Source organism: Rhinoraja longicauda, chromosome 17, assembly GCF_053455715.1.
Source record: "Rhinoraja longicauda isolate Sanriku21f chromosome 17, sRhiLon1.1, whole genome shotgun sequence".
NCBI lineage: Eukaryota > Metazoa > Chordata > Chondrichthyes > Rajiformes > Arhynchobatidae > Rhinoraja > Rhinoraja longicauda.
The window spans coordinates 23,163,130-23,183,503 of NC_135969.1; the positions used below are offsets into that span (position 1 = coordinate 23,163,130).

General features: G+C 45.4%; 1 protein-coding gene across 1 annotated transcript in view; it reads left to right on the top strand.

The window, feature by feature from the left end:
- The window catches only part of LOC144601863 (metabotropic glutamate receptor 2-like), a 39,105-nt gene extending 18,803 nt beyond the window's left edge, over positions 1–20,302 (top strand). Inside the window, exons 2-6 of the mRNA XM_078414356.1 lie at positions 976–1,539; positions 6,168–7,005; positions 8,639–9,702; positions 12,887–13,061; positions 13,612–20,302. Coding sequence (XP_078270482.1) covers positions 1,063–1,539; positions 6,168–7,005; positions 8,639–9,702; positions 12,887–13,061; positions 13,612–13,685 — 2,628 coding nt within the window. The 5' untranslated portion in view covers positions 976–1,062 and the 3' untranslated portion in view covers positions 13,686–20,302. The remainder of the gene's footprint in view (positions 1–975; positions 1,540–6,167; positions 7,006–8,638; positions 9,703–12,886; positions 13,062–13,611) is intronic.
- Positions 20,303–20,374: the final 72 nt, after the last annotated feature.

Sequence of the window (20,374 nt, forward strand, 5' to 3'; positions counted from 1 at the left end):
CCGTTCTAGTTCATGGCATTGATTAGATTGAGTGTGTATGTAACCACCCGCTGTAGAATTTTTTTGTGAACCACTTTGGGGCACCTCCCACAAGGGCTACAATGTTCTTCCTGGTCCGCTTGATTTGCGGACATGTGAGAAGGCATCTGGATGCTATTTCCTTAATTTTGATTTGCTCATGGACAGCAAAAAGCCCTCTCTGCAAATGTAGACTTCCACTGTTAGCACGAGGGTGCTTTGGAAACCAGCACTGAGAACCTGGCCGCAGGCTGTTAGAACTCTGATGGCAGCTCCCCCTTGAATCCACTAACTCCCACCCCAGTCTTGATCTCCAACATGTCACCATCCCCCCATTAGCCAATCATAACCATATAATACCCGAATCTTATCCTGACTGTGCCATCACCTATCCCAACCTAATACTAACTGATCAGTCTGAAGAAGGGTCTCGACCCGAAACGTCACCCATTCCTTCTCTCCTGCTGCCTGACCTGCTGAGTTACTCCAGCATTTTGTGAATAAATACCTTCGATTTGTACCAGCATCTGCAGTTATTTTCTTACACTTATAATACCTAACTGATGTCACAAACTTCTAATGAGGCCCAAAACCCATTTTTTCTCACCTGCAGTAAATGCATTCATGTGTCGAGTCTGTTCTATTATTCTTGAGTCTTTATTATTCCTAAAATTTTGCCATGATGCTCCCTTGGAAGCAACCATATGTTGGCTAATTTCTTTCCTTTTGTTCATTGCCACTTTTTAGACTCGGAAATATTTCTGGGCCACTTAACCTCGTGAGTCTGACATACAAGGCAGCAAATGTTTCTGGAGCACACAATTGTTTAATCTCTAAAAGTTGCAGTAGTGACATTTCTGCCACAATAATTAAATCAAACTTCTCCTCTTCATGTGAATGCCGTTGAATTTTTCCTGTTCCACCACTCTAACACAATATCTAAATCTCCCTCCACAGCTGAAACATAAGGCGGATGTAAGTGAATTGCAGGGTGAAGAAATCATCTACCCTCATCCGTGAGATTACACTCTGAGCTGCCCTGTTATGAAGAAACCGGATATGTGCCTCCACCTGGTCCTCACCATCCTTCACTTCCTGCTACAGGTGGCACTCTCTGCCTCCAGCAGCTCCACCATTGGGAAGAAGGAAATTACCGTTGAAGGAGACTTAGTCATTGGGGGATTGTTCCCCGTCCATGAGAAGGGCAATGGTTTGGAAGACTGTGGGAAGATCAATGAGCACCGTGGGATCCAGCGGCTCGAGGCAATGCTCTTCGCATTGGATGCGATTAACATGGACACTGCCATTTTGCCAGGGATTAAGTTGGGTGCACATATCTTGGATACCTGCTCCAAGGACACCTACGCTCTGGAACAGTCTCTGGAATTTGTGAGGTCCTCGCTCACTAAAGTAGACGAGACCGAATACATCTGCCCAGATGGGTCGTACGCCATTCACGATGACATGACCTTCGCCATTGCAGGAGTCATTGGTGGTTCCTACAGTGACGTATCCATTCAGGTAAGAGGCAGAGTAATGGGGCGCCAAGAGGCAAGGAAGGAAACAAGTCGAACTGTTGGTGGTGGGGATAGATGTTCTGTTATTCCGGCAATAAGGATGTTAAGGGTAGAGGCTACTTTGCATGTGTACATATGAGGACCCATTGTGAACTGATTGAAGCAGTGTGGTTACACATACAGAATGTGTTACCCAGTCAAGTGTATCAAGGATAGGAAAGGAGTAATTTTGTAACTTGCATAGCTGCTGTTATAATTGTTAGCACAGGTGCAGCACCAAAGATATGGGTGTGCAGAGACACTGCTAGGCAGGCCGTTGTTCAGCTATGTGATACAAAGAACTGTGCTATTGGTTGATGGGAACTGGTGGAGCTCTTCCCATAGCCTGCTCAACATTTAATTCTCAACTAAAATAAATAGTCATAGAGCCATACAGCATGGAAACAGGCTCTACAGCCCACCTTGTCCATGCCAACCAATATGCCCCATCTACACTTGTCCCACTTGCCCATGTTTGGCCCATATCCCTCTAAACGTTTCCTATCCGTGTACCTGTTCAAATGTCTTTTAAATGGTGTTATATTACCTGCCTCTTCTGGCAGCTTGTTCCATAAACCAACCACCCTCTGTGTTAAAAAGTTGCCCCTCGGGTTCTTATTAAATCTTTCCCCTCTCACCTTAAACCTATGTTCCATGGTTATTGACTCCCCTATACTGGGGAAAAAAAACTCTGTACATTCACCTTATCTATTCTCCACGTGATCTTAGACACCTCTGTAACATCACCACTCAGCCTCCTGCTCTCCAAGAAATTGAGTCCTAGCCTGCCCAACCTCTCCCTGTAGCTCAAGCCCTCAAGTCATGGCAACATTCTCATAAATCCTCTCTGCACTCTTTCCCGTTTACCAACACCCTTCCTATAGCAGGGTGACCAAAACAGTACACAATACTCCAAAGGCAACCTCACCAACGTCTTGTACAAATGTAACATAGTTGATCATTGATTTATTTTGCTCCTTTTTGGGATCGTGCTTTATAAAAGTTACTCATACACTTCTTGATATTGAAACAACATTTAAATCCAAGACCTGTAACCTTGCAGAGTGTGAAATAAATGTTATTACCACAAGTTATTACCACAGAAGGTGAAATACCTGTGCTCCAGCTCTTTATCCATGGACCCAAGCAATCCTTCCAGGTTAAACAGCAATTCACTAGCACTTCTTCCAACCTTGTGTACTACAATGTTCACATTGTGGTCTCCTCTACATTGGAGAAATCAAATGCAGATCGGGGATGACCTATTCCTTCCTCCCAAACAATCTCTCAAATTTAAACTAACCTGCTTTCTCTCTTTCCCAGTTCTGATGGACTTTGACCTGAAACGTGAACTCCGTTTCTCTCTCTCAGATGCTGCTGACCTGCTGCGTGTTTCCAGCATTTTGTATTTATTTCAGATTTCCAGTATCTCGCTTGCTTGCATGTTTCTTTTATTATCAGCCTCACCTTGGTCATGTTTAATCTGGACCAAAGAATGTTCCAATTACTCTCCAGGCAATTTGCAAAGGATATTCCCTGTATTGTGCACATTAGCCTGCATGACTGGAGAGGTGCCTGAGAAGACTTGTTTGTGGCAAGGACTGTTCCATTCGCAAACAAGCTGGTAGGATTCTTCTAGGAATGGCTGTTTCCATCTCTTTGTCCAGGTGACAATGGCTACCTTTTGGCCCAGGTTTGTTATCTTAAACTGCCACCTGATGGTCGCTGTAGCCTGTGAGTAAATAGGCAGAAGCCTGGATATGTACTCATTGTATATGTAGGATGGCTGTGCATTACAACAGTATGGTCATCCCTGGTGTCCATCATTTAGGTTAGTGTTTATTATAGTCAAGTATACCAAGGTATAGTAAAAACCTTAGTTTTGCATGCCATCCAAACAGATGAGATAATACTATACATAAATATAATCAAGTCAAAACTCAAGGATGGTAGATAGAGCATTGGGGAAGATACAGAATGCAGACTATAATTCTGCATTGTGGCGTAACAGTTCCACATACAAAGTCCAAAGTCCACAATGTGGCAGGGTTGGATCAGACAGTACCCTGGCTTAAGGAAGAACCGTTCAGAAGCTTCATAACAGAGAGGAAGAAGCTGTTCCTGAGACTAGTGGTGCGCACATCGAAACTTCTGTATCTTCTGCTGGACAGGAGCAGGGAGAAGGAATGACTGGATTGGAAAGGTTTTTGATTATGTTGGCTGCTTTCCCAAGGCAACATGAAGTGTAGATGCAGCCAACAAAGGGAAGTCTGGTCTGTGTGACGGACTGAGCTATATCTACAACTCTCTGCAATTTCTTGCCGTCTTGGGCAGAGCTGTTCCTGAATAAAGCTGTGATGCAACCTGACAATTTACTTTCCATGGTGCATCTGCAGAAGCTAATGAGTGAGTTATTGGAGAAATGTCAAATTTCCTCATCTCCTCAGGAAGTAGAGATGGTGGTGTGCCTTCTTGGCTGTCACATCAATGTGGTTGGTTCTACAACAGATCGTTGGTAATATCAATGCTAAGGAACTTGAAGCTCTCAGCCATTCCCACTTCTGCACCATTGATACTGATTGGGGCACATACTCCACCATGTTTCCTAAAGTCAATAACTAGCTCCTTCATCTTGCTGCCTTTGAAGGAGAGGTTATTGTCCTCATACCATATCACTAAGTTCTCTATCTCCTTCCAGTACCCCATCTCATCATTGTTTTTGTGATTCAACTCACCATAGTATGTTGTCTGCAAACTTGCAGATGGATTTAGAGCCAAATCTGGTCATACTGCTGTGAGTGTACAGGGAGTATAGTAGGGGACTGAGAATGCATCCTTGCAGGGCACCAATGCTGAGAATTATGGTGGAGGAGATACTGTCACCTATCCTCACTGAGTGTGTCTGTGGTCAAGGAGCCAGTGACAGAGGGAGGTGCTGATTCATTGGTCCAGAAGTTTGGAGATCTGTTTGGATGGAATTGTGATGTTGAAGGCAGAGGTTTAGTCTATAAATTGGAGTCTGACATAGGAGTCTTTGTCGTACGAGTTTCCCAAGAGGACCCCATGGCACTTTCCATTGAACCACACCAAGGACAGCCGCATTCTAGGTGAACATTCCAGCTGTGAATTTGTTGGATTTTGTATCAACAGATTGGAAACAAATGTGGAGAAGTGATGTTAAGATTCCTAATCTTATTAAAAACAGGCAGAGAGTAGAGGCTGAATGGTTGACGTCTGGTCCACTTCTGTTTATGGCTTGCCTTAAATATCTTTCTGACGTTATCCTGGCCATAACTATTTACAACTATTCACTGGTAACACGTTAAGGGGTAGGACAGCAGGTGTGAACAGTGGGAGTTTGATAAAATACTTTGTGGGTTATAAACCAGTGGTTACCAATTATCAGCCTTACTGAAGGGTTAATTAAAGAGAAGACCTTAACAAGAAACAGACAAAGGCTGAGGTTTACCGTTTCACTAAGGAGGGAAGTGTTGAATCAGACCTATCACGCGCCACAATGTTGCACAGGGATCCATTGAAATCCTTTCGCACATGTAGAGATAATTAGAAACAAAGAATAGGCTTGAAACATTCTTAAAATAACCTTGTCAGCACATAGGAACCAGCCACGTCATGCTCTGTCACTATCCGGTAGGGATTTATTTTCTGTGGTTAAAAGCAAACCAATTTAAGGGTTAAAGTTACAAGCAAAAAGTTGTTGGGACAGAGGCCTGGGAAACACTATGACTAACTTCAGTAGAGGGCTAAGGTCATGACAAATATCAAAGATCCATTTAGGAAAATGAAGATTAATTTCTTCCTACCAATGTGCAACCATAGGAACCATTTATAAATTGTACTGCCATTATTGTCTAGGCTATTCAGCAGAACCTCCCAAATCTATGATGTCTGCTACCGGCACGGACAATAATAGTTGTTCCATGGGAACATCACAATCTGTAGGTTCCCCTCCAAAGCACACATCATCTTGACTTTGACCCGAGTCTTTCATCGTCACTGGATCCGTGTCCTGAAACTTCCAACCCCCCCCCACCCAACATCATCTTCACCAGGTGGACCACATTGGTTTAAGATGGTGGCTCACTACATTTTCTCAAGGGTCTTTTATAGTCTTTTAATAATCCATAGAGTTTTTTACTCAGAGTAGGGGAATTAAGAACCAGAGGACATAGGTTTAATGTGAAAGGGGAAAGATTTATCAGGAACCCGAGGGGCATCTTTTTGACAGTGGTAGGTATTTGAAATGAGCTGCCAGAAGAAGTAGTTGTTCCAGGTACTTTAACAACATTTAAAAGACATTTGGACAGGTATATAGATAGGAAAGATTTAGAAGGTATGGGTCAAATGCGGGCAGGTGGGACTAGCATCGATGGGTCATCTTGGTCGGGGTGAACGTTGGGCTGAAGGGCCAGTTTTCACACTGTATGAGTATGTGTTGTCTCACGGGGAACGTGTGACCCAAGACCCAAGTGATAAGAGGGTGGCCTAGGGCTCTGCCTGACAGGAGAGGTGTAGTTCAGGGTTCAGCCTGACGGGGAACTGCACTAATGTTCTCCTCTCCATTTTCTCCAGGTGGCCAACCTACTGCGCCTGTTCCAAATCCCCCAGATTAGCTATGCTTCCACCAGCGCCAAGCTGAGCGACAAGACTCGCTACGATTACTTTGCCCGGACCGTGCCTCCAGACTTCTACCAGGCCAAAGCAATGTCAGACATCCTGCGCTTCTTCAACTGGACCTATGTCTCCACCGTGGCCTCGGAGGGCGACTACGGCGAGACTGGCATCGAGGCCTTCGAGCAGGAGGCTCGCTCCAGGAACATCTGCATCGCCACCTCCGAGAAGGTTGGCCGCTCGATGAACCAGAGGACGTATGACGGCGTCATCAAGGCCCTGATGCAGAAGCCCAATGCCAAGGTGGTGGTCCTATTCACCAAGAGCGAGGACGCTCGGGAGTTGCTGGCCGCGGCTCACAGGCTGAATGTGTCCTACCTGTGGGTGGCCAGCGACGGGTGGGGAGCACTGGAAAATGTGGTCAAAGGCAATGAGGAGGCAGCCAAGGGAGCCATCACCATCGAGCTGGCAGCTTATCCCATCAAAGAGTTTGCAACTTACTTTGTCAACCTCAACCCTTATAATAACAGCAGGAATTCCTGGTTCAGGGAGTTCTGGGAACAGAGGTTCCACTGCAGCTTAAGAACGGTGGGCTGCGGAAGGAACTCATTGAAGAAGGTGAAGTTTGAGCAGGAGTCGAAGATCATGTTTGTACTAAATGCGGTGTACGCCATGGCTCATGGTCTACACAACATGCAGCGGGCATTGTGCCCCAACACCACTAGCATCTGCGATAAGATGAGGCCCATGAATGGGAAGAGATTTTACAAGGATTACATCATCAAGGTCCATTTTGATGGTAATGGCGTTTGCAAAATGAAGAGCTTGTGTTGGCACGGCCCCTTCATTGTCCCTCAGGGGTGCCTCATGGCCGTGCTGCACATCCTTTTTTGAAGTGTGGCAGTGCAGGAAACACAGCACCCATTTCACACACAACAAGCAAACACAAGAGATAAATGACCACCCTGTTTTAGTGCTGTTGAGATATAAATATTGGGTTAGCTATTGGTGAAGTCTCCCATCCTCTCATGAATAGTGCCATGGGATCTTCTTCACCCTCAGGAGAGAGAGAGAAGAGGGCCATGCTGCAACAGTCATCTTGCCTATGCGGCACTCCCACAATACCACCTACCTTACTCAACATCTCCAACCCCGGCTGCTCCCATTGGCTGAACCAGCGAGTCTCACATGTTAAATGTGAGGTTATCTTTATCAATCCTCTGAAAGGCTGAGGGGGATGTGCAATAGAAACCCGACCAGGAAGAGTAATGGTTGTAGCCGGAATATTCCAGCACACCAGGTAGTTCATGCAATGCTCACTGGGATGAGAGTCATGCAGACCACACGGAAAGGCACAGATGTTTGAAGAGTGGGCCGCTGATTTGTGGGTGCACCAAATTGCCTCTTTGACCCAAGTTTCTGAAGTGCTGGCCCTATCTGATCATTATTCCATATAACCTCCTGAACATTGCACTGCAGTTACGGTCCTACTGTACAGCCCACACCATCTAGCCTCACTCAGGAAGTGTCCGCATTTGGAAGGGAGTCTCCTGCACGAGACATGGTCAAAATGGAGAAAGCACCAATGAAAGTAGTTGTCTGAGGCTGTCGGGTTTCAAAGGCAGGTTGTAGGGAGGACAAGGGGGAGTAATTCCCTCTGGGAGAGGTAAAATGGAGGCAAGGACTGTATCAGCCAGAGTCCAACCATTCTTAAACCAACTTGCACCCCTAATAATACCTCGACAACGGAACACCACGGACCACTACTGGCATTACCATGGACTTGTTTATTTTTAATTGTGTTTTTGCACCATTGCCTTGTTTGATTTGTATAGTCTTTTTTTTCTATTTTATTGTCTTGTAGATTTTTAAGGGTGATTTATGTGTAATTTATGGTTTGTGCATAACATCTGAGTACTATGTGCGTAATGCTGCTGCAAGCAAGATTTCCATTGTACCTGTACCTCATCGTACCTGCACCTCATCGTACCTGTACCTCATCGTGCCTGTACCTCATCGTGCCTGTACCTCATCGTACCTGTACCTCATCGTACCTGTACCTCATCGTACCTGTACCCCATCGTACCTGTACCTCATCGTACCTGTACCCCATCGTACCTGTACCTCATCGTACCTGTACCTCATTGTACCTGTACCTCATCGTGCCTGTACTTCATTGTACCTACATCATCGTACCTGTACCTCATCATACCTGTACCTCATCGTACCTGTACCTCATCGTACCTGTACCTCATCGTACCTGTACCTCATCGTACCTGTACCTCATCGTACCTGTACCTCATCGTACTTGTGCATACGACAATGAACGACTTCATCAACGTTTGTCGTCATCTGATACCGTTCCCCCACTAACTAATCCAAAACCCCTGCTGATTCTCTTCTCTACCCCCCCCCCCCCCCTCCCCCTGCAGCTCCTTTCAGACCTCAGGACACCCAGAGTGAGGTCCGATTTGACGAGTACGGGGACGGAATCGGCCGGTACAACATCTTTAACTTCCAGCGCATAGGCGGGAGGTACGCCTACCAGAAGGTGGGCTACTGGGGCGAAAGGCTGACACTGAACGCCAGCTTGATCCCCTGGGCCGTCTCGCCCACCCCGACGTCCCAATGCAGCGACCCTTGCGCCAAGAACGAAGCGAAGAGCATGCAGCCCGGCGACGTCTGCTGCTGGCTCTGCATCCCCTGCCACCCTCATGAGTTCCTCAGGGACGAGTTCACCTGCGCGGACTGCGGACCGGGCAGGTGGCCCACACACGACCTCGGCGCCTGCTACGACCTGCCCGAGGAGTACATCAAGTGGGAAGACGCTTGGGCCATCGGGCCGCTCGCCATCTCTTGCCTGGGCTTCCTCTCCACGATGGGGGTGTTCGGGATCTTCATCAAGAACAACGACACGCCGGTAGTGAAGGCTTCGGGGCGGGAACTGAGTTACATCCTGCTCGTCGGGGTCCTCATGTGCTACAGCATGACCCTGGTCTTCATTGCCAAGCCGTCCACCGCTGTGTGCACCTTGCGCCGCCTGGGGCTCGGCTCGTCCTTCGCCGTCTGCTACTCGGCCCTGCTGACCAAGACTAACCGCATCGCCAGGATCTTCAGCGGGGTCAAGGACGGCACGCAGAGGCCCCGGTGTATCAACCCCACCTCTCAGGTGGCAATCTGCCTGGCCCTCATCTCCTGCCAGTTGATCGTGGTGGCCGTGTGGCTTCTGCTGGAAGTGCCGGGCACCAGGAAGGAGACCACGCCAGAGAAGCGAGACGTCGTGACCCTCAAGTGCAACGCCAAGGAGTCCAGCATGCTGACCTCCCTGACCTACACAGTCGTCCTCATCGTCCTTTGCACCGTGTACGCTTTCAAAACCAGGAAGTGCCCCGAGAACTTCAACGAGGCGAAGTTTATCGGGTTCACCATGTACACCACCTGTATCATCTGGCTGGCCTTCCTGCCCATCTTTTATGTCACCTCCAGCGATTATCGGGTAAGCTGCCCTCCCCTTGTGACAGAGAGCAAAGATAAACCTACCCCACTCCCATAACTGACCCCGAGCCACTAGGCAAGTGCTCAGTAATACAGCCAATTCTCTCCCAAGGGCATTGGGGTCTAAGGAAAAGGAGCACAGTGTTCAGATTAGCAGGTGATCATTTTCCAATGTTCGCGCGACTCTGGTCAGTTCCTGTGGACTGGAGGGTCGCCAATGTAACTACACTTTTTAAGAAAGGAGGGAGAGAGAAAACGGGGAATTATAGACCAGGTGGCCTTACATCGGTAGTGGGGAAGATGCTGGAGTCGATTATTAAAGATGTTATCGCAGCGCATTTGGAAAGCAGTGACGGGGTCGGTCAAAGTCAGCATGGATTTATGAAGGGGAAATCATGCTTAACTAATTTTGGGGAATTTTTTGAGGATGTAACAAGTAGAATGGATAAGGAAGAGCCAGTGGATGTGTATCTGGAATTTCAAAAAGCCTTTGACAAGGTCCCACACAAGAGATTAGTGTGCACAATTAGAGCACATGGTATTGGGGGTAGGGTATTGACATGGATAGAGAACTGGTTGGCAGACAGGAAGCAAAGAATAGGAATTAACGGGTCCTTTTCAGAATGGCAAGAAGTGACTCGTGGGGTGCCGCAAGACTCGGTGCTGGGACCCCAGTTGTTTACAATATAATTGATTTAGATGAGGGAATTAAATGTAACATCTCTAAGCTTGCGGATGACACAAAGCTGGTTGGCAGGGTGAGCTGCGAGGAGGATGCTATGAGGCTGCAGGGTGACTTGGATAGGTTGGGTGAGTGGGCAGAAGCATGGCAGATGCAGTATAATGTGGATAAATGTGAAGTTATCCACTTTGGTGGCAAGACCAGGAAGGCAGTTTATTATCTGAATGGTGTCAGATTAGGAAAAGGGGCGGTGCAACGAGACCTGGGTGTGTTTGACCATCAGTCACTGAAAGTAAATATGCAGGTACAGCAGGCAGTGAAGAACGCTAAAGCTTCATTGCGAGAGGATTTGAGTTTAGGAGTAAGGAGGTCCTACTGCAGTTGTAAAGGGCCCTGGTGAGACCGCACCTGGAGTATTGTGTGCAATTTTGGTCTCCTAATTTGAGGAAGGACATTATTGCTATTGAGTGAGTGCAGCGTAGGTTCACCAGGTTGATTCCGGGATGGCGGGACTGACATATGATGAAAGAATGGGTCGACTGGGCTTGTATTCACTGGAATTTAGGATGAGAGGGGATCTTATAGAAACATATAACATTCTTATTTATGGGTTGGACAGGGTAGATGCAGGAAAAATGTTCCCGATGTTGGGGGAGTCCAGAACCAGGGGTCACAGTTTAAGAATAAGGGGTAGGCCGTTTGGGACTGAGATGAGGAAAAACTTTTTCATCCAGAGAGTTGTGAATCTGTGGAATTCGCAGCATCAGAAGGCAATGGAGGCCAATTGACTGGATGTTTTCAAGTTAGATGTAGCTCTTAGGGCTAAGGGAATCAAGGGATATGGGAAAAAAGCCAGAACGGGGTACTGATTTTGGTTAATCAGCCATGATCATATTGAACGGTGGTGCTGGCTTGAGGGGCCGAATGGCCTACTCCTGCACCTATTTTCTATGTTTCTAATTGTCATGTACACCAGAATCTATTGAAATTCCTTGTTCATTGAAACTCACAGAGTAAAACCACAAATAGAATGTTGAGTACAGAATAAATCATGCAGCCCATTGAACCTGTTCCACCATTAAATAAGATTCATCTTTTACCTCAGCAATGTAAATACAATAGGTTGCGCAAGAGAAAGAAAACACAGCTACAGAGAAAGTGCTGATAAAAATAAGTGCAAGGCTGCAATTAGGTAGATTGGGAGAAGGTGGTTGCAATTTGGATTGCACTGCCTGAGGAGGTGGTGGAGGCAGGGATACTTATAATATTTTAAAACTATCTGGATGAGTACATGAATTGCCAAGGCATGGAAGGCTCTGGATAGATGCAATTAGTATAGATGGGCATTTGATGGTTGGCATGTACAGGATGGGCTGAATGGTTTGTTTCTGTGCTTATATGACTCTACAACACTACACTCCCCATGTATCATTGCCTGATCACTTTATCCTTTCCTTCCCATCTCCCCAGCATGATTCCTTTTGTTTCCCTGTTTTCTGTGTGATGGTCAGCATATTCCCAGCAAAGTCAAGAAGTCAAAGACGTTGACAAGATGCAACTTTTCAATGCTGTAATTGCCTTTGGCAAGTAGGTAAATGTGGAGCTAACTAGTTCCTTTATGCCTGAACAATATCATGTACAGCTGTAGTCACCAGTCGCTTGTCTCCGTTTACTATGGTTTACATTGAGTCCTGTGGTAAACACTCCCATGTAAAATCAGCCTGGATTTTTCCGATTCCAAACAATCATTCTTCTTCACTCTTATACTTTTATGTTTGCTGAAAATGCTGGGAACAGTCAACAGGTTTCATCCTAAAACATGGACTCTAGTTTCTCTCTCCAGAGATGCTGGGTGTGTTCAGCAGCTTCTGTTTTTATTTCATGTTTCTGGCATCTGCAACTTTTGATGCTCACTCAGATATGCCAGTAGATTAAGTATTAATTTTGGATGTAGCAAACAGGAAGTTCTCTTGCTTCCCTGTGTTGCTGGGTCTCTCTGCTTGTGCTTCACATTGTGAGAAGTGAAAGCTCACATTTGTCTTACCTTTTAACTTGTCTTTGAATGACGAGTTGTCGCCTGGCAGGTCATAGAGTCATATAGTATGGAAACACGCCCTTTGGCCCAACTTTCCCAGACGGCCCAACATGTCCCATCTACACTTGTCCCACCTGTAACCCATATCCCTCTAAACCTGTCCTATCCATGTACCTGATGTTCTTAGATCATTCGCAGCTGTCCTGGGAAGTGGTGATGGTCCTGATGGGACAGGCCAAGGAGAAGGTTAAACTGTAAAGAGCCTGAATCCTAATAAAAACATGAAATAAAAGACCAGGTAGACCCAGATGATGATGTTGGATGGGATAAACAGCAAGAATAGTTTGTTTGCCTTTGGGAACGGGACAGAGATTTTTCTTGATCGTGCAATCCCTGTTATCAGTCATTGGCTTTTAATGGGCACTAATGCTTGTTAAGAGTCTGACACTGTCCCCTCTCTCCTCACAGGTTCAGACAACTACCATGTGCATCTCTGTCAGTCTGAGTGGCTCTGTCGTGTTAGGCTGCCTGTTTGCCCCCAAGATCCACATCATTCTCTTCCAGCCCCAGAAAAACGTGGTGACTCACCGCGTGGCCACCAGCCGCTTCAGCGTGAGTGGCTCGGGGACCGTCCACTCTCACGGTGAGTATCTCCCTCTTCCAAAGTGCCCCATCACAGATTTCTGCCCCCAAAAGGCGAGGGGGAGACTTAGCCCCTGTGCACCAATCATTGGCGCCTGAAAACACTCATGGGATGAAATGTGTCTCTTTTCCCCTGTAACAGCTCACCCACCACATCCAATGATGGGAAAGCACAACGTGCTGGAGGAACTCAGCAGATCAGGCAGCATCTGTGGAGGTAATGGACAGGTGATATTTCAAGTTGGAACCCTTCCTCAGTCTGAAGGACTCCCCTGCTTAGATGCTGGCTGATCCTCTAGGTTCCTCCAGCACTTTGAGTTTTGCTCAAAATTCCAGCATTTGCAATTCCTTTTGTCCATGTCAAATGACAGGCTGGTTAAATGGGGTGGATTGTAAGGATGTTTTATGCTGTCCTAAAGAACGAAGGCAGGTATGTCAGGGACAGTATAACTGTTCACTGTGCTCTCGGATCTGGTCCTGCTGGACCCAGGCTGTATCTAACCCCTGAAACATCAACACGGAGACAAGCTTGTCGACATTTCTCTTTCCAGTTTCCGCTGTGCACTACGTGCCGACTGTGTGTAACGGGCGAGAGATCGTGGACTCCACAACATCATCGTTATGATTGGAATCAGCCCTCGTTCTCCACTGCTCCACTTTCCTCGACCCCTCCTCCTTCACTCCTTTTCCCTTCTCCATTCCACCTCTCCAATCACCCCCCCTCCAACTCTTCCAGAGCAGGGTACAAACTAAGTGTGTGACAAAACTTGTTATGTGAAATGTATAAAAGGTTTTTAATAAGTAGATCATGCGTGAGTTAGTAAGTGTTGATGTAATTAATGTAAATAAAGTGTTTTTTTATGAATAGTCACTGACAATGACTTCTAGTTTTGTGGCAATCAGTGGAGTCATTAAGATAAAGTGGTGTCGAGAAGATACCAGTGAACGAAACTCTGGCAGCTAATGGGTTCTCTGTGACTCGAGGATGTCAAGGTCATTATATGTGCGTTACTCTAACAGTAGCTCCTACCCCGTCCTATAATTGGCTGTCCATGCGCACAGCCCTGCAGTGGCTCATCTTCCCAGGTTATCTACCTCTCCTTGAGGCTTCCAGGGCTACTGCTGGCAGCAACAAGGAGCCGGGAAATCTGCTCAGGGTGATCCCATTCCATTATCACCAGGAGGGACTGTAGGATCTTGCACATGTTGTAGTGAAGGATGATGTTCTATCGGGTGGGTGGGAGAACGGCAGGTGACTTGGAAGAACTGTGGGGGGGGGGGGGTGAGAATGTATTTTAACCAGCGTGTTCTGGAGTGCACTGGTCGAAGAATGGTGGAAGTGGGACCAGTTGTACTTTCAACAAGGAATTTGCTAAATAATTGAAAATGAAACAATTGAGTGGATGGTTGGCAAACACACTGTGGGCCAAATGTCTCCTAGTACTGTAAAATGATGTGATTTCATGAGCGCTGCTTTGACCAGTTTTATTTGGAGGTAAACCAGCATCTGAGTGTCCTGGCAGCGCCTGATGAATTTCCCAGACTCCAGCTTCATTCTGCATCAGCCAAATAATTAATTGGGGCATGTGACCACTTGCTTTTGAATAATGCCATCTTTTTGAGTCCTGTCCCAGAGGCAGGGTCTGTTAAATGTGTTTGAGCAGTTGTGCTCCGGTTTCTACGGACATACCTGTTTGGCACAAAATATGCCCTCCAACAACGTGACAAACTCCCTCACAGGACGTCCCGTGAATGGGAGGAAAGACATGAAAGCTGGTCCAAGTAGAATAATGCATGCAAAGGCAACAAAAACCCTAAAGTCACTGAGGAGAGGCAGGGGTGTGGGAACGATAGGATCTATTGATTAACCAACACAGGAAAAGTGGTCAAATGGCCTTCTCTACTGTATATTGGTTCAAGTGGAACAAGAACGAAGAGGAGGTGAAAAGATAACAGAGTGCATAAAAGCTTTGGAGCTCAGATGTCTTAGTGCAGGGGACGCATTCATCTAATGATTTAGACTATGGTAGCACACGGAATTTATTTCTGCCATGCAGTTTTGGTCTTATTGGATGAACAAAGCTCCCAGGAAATCTGCGACTTATTGAGATCCTGATGGCTGTCCGATTGGTCTGAGTGATCTTTGTTTCCGCTGCAGGGCAGCCTGTTTATTAAATTGTAATGTAATGTAATTTTATATATACATTGTTAGCATTAAATTATTGTTCTTTGATGTTCGTTTGACACAGCATAAAACTGCAAAAACCTTTCCATCCAAGCCCAGGAGAAAGTGAATTGTTCCAAGTTGAAAAAGGCAGGAGGGAGATGGGTTGTGGAAGGAATTGGCACTGGCTCGAAAGGTCAGGGAGATTGGACACATGAGGATGGGCAAGGAATCAATGGGATCGGGGACGCAACACATACAGGAGTGAACAGGGACATCTGTGGAATCAAGAGCATGATAAACATAAGAATGGACAGGAGGTTCGAGAGGAATCAGGAGTACAATAAACACAGGAGTGAACAGGGAGATCGAGGGATAAATGACAGAATAAACAGTGGACTGGATAGGAGATTGAGGGGTCAGGAATATACACTGGAGTGGACTGGACTGGAAAATCAAAGATCTTTGCAAAATTGTATTGAATATACAACCTCCAAAATAAGCCATAGAGTCATACAGCATGCAAATAGGCCCTTCGGCCCAATTTGCCCATGATGATCAAGATGACCCATCTACATTAGTGCCACCTACCCGCGGTGGGCCCATATTCCTCTAAATCTTTCCTATCCACGTACCTGACCAAATGCTTTTTAAATGTTGTTACAGTCCCTGCCTCAAATATCTCGTCAGGCATCTCGTCCCATTTATCCATCACCCTCTGTGTGAAAAAGTTGCCCCCTCAGATTCCTATTAAATCTTTCTCCTCACACCTTAAACCTATGTCCCCTGATTCTTGATTTCCTTACTCTGGGCAAAAGACTGCATTTACCCTATCTATACCCCTCATGATTTTACACACGTCTATAAGATTACCCCATAGCCTCCAAGGAATAAAGTCCAAGAATGCCCAACCTCTCGTTATAGCTCAGACCCTCAAGTCCTGCCAACATCCTCATTAAAAAAAACATTATTCCTATAGCAAGATGACCAAAATTGAACACATTACTCCAAATGCAGCCTCACTAACGTCTTGTATAACTGTAACATAACTTCTCTACTCAATTCCCTCACTGATGAATTCTCTCAATGTACCAAAAGCCTTCTTGACCACCCTGTCACCCTATGCTACTTTCAGGAAACTATGTGGGTGACCCCTCTGCTCTAAACCAATCCCCACCCATAACATTTGAAAGCTAATAGAACTGTGGTTGCTGGTCCCAAAAGGCTCGCCCGCAGACACTTCAGTCGCTTACCCACAATTTCCTAAGAGTAAATCAAGCTTTGCTCTCTCCTTTATACCCTCTCCCTTATAGAGCCCTCTACATATTGCCAAAGGAAACTTTCCTGAACACATTTGACAAATGCAACCCGTCTAGGCTCTTGACTATGATAGTCCCCATCTACATTGGGAAAGTTAAAATCCCCTACTATGACAACTTTATTAGTCCCGCAGCTACACGCAATCCCCTGGCATATTTGTTCTCCTAATCCCCATGGACTATTCGCGGGGTTATAGTACACACCCAATCAGGCGATCAACCCCTTTATTTTTTAGCTTCACTGAATGAAACATCAGTAATGTCATCTCAAACTATTGCTGCGATATGCTACTTAATCAATAAAGCAACATCTCTTCTTTTACCCCTACCTCTATCACGCATGTAGCACCTGTACCCTGGAATATTCTCTTAGCCAGGTTTCTATAATGGCTACAATGTCCCAGTCGTACGTACCTTGGTTCATCCATTTTACATGTCAGGCCTCTCGCATTACAATAAATGGCATTCAATCTCACAGTCCTTCCTTGCTCTCTGTTTTCCTGCCTATCCTGTCTACTGAACTTTCTTTCATCACCTTTCATACTAACTTCCGGCCTTTCGTTTGCCTCGGTCCTGCATTAGATCCCGCCCCCTGCCAATCTAGTTTAAACCCATTCGAATATCATTAGCAAACCTTCCTGCCAGGATATTGCTGCCCTCCAGTTCAGGTGTAAATTATCTCTCTTGTACAAATCACTTTTGCCCCAGAACTGATTCCAATGATCCACAAGTCTGAACCCCTACTCCTGCACTAACTCCTGGGCCATGCATTCATCTGCCCTATCTTCCTGTTCTTATCCTCACTAACATGTGGACGTGGCACTGGGAGTAATCCGGAGATCACTATCAAGGAGGTCCTGCTTTTTAATCTTTTCCCTAACTTCCTATATTCATTTTGCAGGGTCTTCCCTTTTCCTACCCATGTCATTTGTAACAACATGCACAACAACTGACTGCTCACCCTTCTCCTCGAGAATGTTGTGCTACCTCTCTAAGACATCCTGGACCTGGCACCAGGGAGGCAACACACCATCATGGAGCCTCGTTTGCTGCCACAGAATCTCCTGTCTGTCCCCCTAACTAAAGAGTATCCTTACAGTATGGCTCTGCCTGACAGTTTTAACAAAAATTCAGAGAAAGCACAATAGGCTAATCTAGTAACAGTAAATTATCTCTCTTTTATTTATCCTCTTGGGCTGCTTGGAAAAAAAAGACATTTAGAAATATAACTGTAACCAAAATGATAAATGCAATTCTCCTCATTGGTTGCATCAACAAAACATTCATTTGCATCAAGGAGATGAAAGTCATCAAGTGATGAGGGGAACTATGAAGGCAGTAAAGATGTTGATAAAAGGTATTAACTGGATGGTCAAAGAGTTGGGACATTTTACTTGTAAGAAAGGTGCTGGAATCAGGGGCATCACTGTGGCTAGCTGTCTGCGAAGGATGCAATGATTACATTTTTCAGAATCATTTCCAGCAGCTCACTCCCTTATTTTGCAATTTAGTAACTTCCAATATGAAATAAATACTCATTTTAAGTCCTGCAATGTTAACAAACAACAATGATTGGAATAACTGGCTGATTTATCTGATCTTAGTGATGTTGGTGAATGGAAGAATGTCGATTGAAGCATTAGAGAATTTACTGCTCTTCGAACTGTGTCACAACACCTTGAACATTCATCTAAAAGTCTTGAAGGAGGTAAATGGGGCTATTTGGGGGACAGGATCCAAGTATAAATTTTGCTTCCGAGTCAGTTGTTTGGGTTCAAGTGCCACTCAGTCACTTGAACATACAACCTAGAATAATTTTTAATCTATATCAGTGGCATTCATTAACTATAGAGAAGCAAGTGATAAGCCATCCTCCTGATTCATTCCAATTTCTCTGAGGATAGACTCTAACTAGTAGAGATTGAGGATTTAGGGCATAGGTAAAAGGACAACCCATTCCAGTCATCTTGGTGGTATATCATGGACAGACTTTAGACCCACCATAGTGAAAATCATGGATTAGGAGGTCCTGATGACAGTCTTAGTGAACTGTTGTAATGTAATTGGAGATGTCCACACCGCAGCCACTGTGCAGGCAATGAAGCTTGGGTTGGTGGATGATGTGCCAATTAAGCAGACTGGATTTGTCCTGGGTGGTGTCGGGCTTTGAGTGTTATTGGAGCTGTACTCGTCCATGAAAGTGGAGAATATTGTCTTGCGGTCTTATATGGTGGAAAGCCGTGAATGATTCACACATGAATTTAGCCCTTTTTTTTAATATGGTGATGCAGTTATATCTAGCCAGTGGTGGTTATTAATATTGCTTATGGGGGATTTTGCAATGTCAATGCTGTTTGTCGGGCATGAATATTATTGGTGAGTTACTGACCTAGACGAAGAAACTTAGAAAATAGTTGGAGTAAACCATTTGGCCCTTCAAGCCAGCACCACCGTTCAATATGATCATGGCTGATCATCCAGAATCAGTATCCTACTCCTGCTTTCTACCCATATCCCTTGATTCAGTTAGATCTAAGAGCTATATCTAACTCTCTTTTGAATGCATCCAATGAACTGGGCTCCACTGCCTTCTGTGACAGAGAATTACACAGATTCACAATTCTCTGGCTGAAAAAGGTTTTTCCTCGTGTCAGTCCTAAATGGCCTACCCCTTATTCTTAAACTGTGACCCCTGGTTCTGGACTCCTTCAACATGGGGAACATTTTTCATTCATTTAGCCTGTCCAATCCCTTAAGAATTTTATATCTTTCTATAAGATTAATTACTAACTTATGGTTGCCGGGATCTTATTGCTTCCTGGCAAAGGAAGTTTCTTCACTTGAAAGACATGAACTGAACAATGCTATCAGCTAGAAATAATGTTAAAGAACAAAGATTCGTGCCACTGGGGCAAATTCCCCAAATGCTCCAGGTGTAAAGGAGATAATTTGCCTCCAAATACCACACCCACCTCTCTTTGAGTGAGGTATGGCTCCCAATAGAGGGTTTTCTTGCTGATTCCCATTCTTGCTGTCATGTTCGGTCAGGTTTTTCCTTGATGCCCAAACAGTCAGTCCCACCTCATCTCAGATCCTACATCTTTGTGATAGTCAGGAGCTGAGTGTTCCCTGGAGCACTGTTGTTTTACCTGCTGCTATGTAAGCCCACCTTGCAACAGCCGCCCACATTTACATGACCCACCCCCCCGCCATGTTCTGGGAAATGCTTTGGACTGTAAGAAGGCCGTCAAAGGATTTTATGGATCTAGGCTCTCTCCCTCAGCACTCGTGAACATTTTTTGGAATGTGGGTGGAATCCACAGAGCAGAGGATTTTGTGAAGCAAGGCGTGAATTCACTGAGAAATTAAATGACATTTCGAGCACGAAGGTAGTTGAGGAGGTAAAAAATAAAACGAGTTATGTCAAAGCACGACAGCAACACTGACTCCTGGTAAATGAGAGAGGGATGCCAAGCGAACCTGAACATTAGGGTTGCCCAAGATACCATTGGACCATGTGTTTACAAAAGTAGGCAGTGAGATCCTAAGGAGCCCAGAATAGTTCAGAAAGATTTCTAATGCATATTGACCTGGACTCAGTGGAACATTTCCGACAAAGATTTCAACAGGGCATAAAGTTTATTTGAACCTGTACTCATTCAGCACTGAATGTTGTATTGGAGAATGTAATGTGATTTTTTAAAATGAATTCATATTTTGTAGGTATTTCAAACTTTACAAAACTGAATAAAAACTAGACTGTGACGACCTCTTGGTGCCTCATTTGTTTTTATACCTGCACACATAAAATACAATCAGTTAAAAGGTCAA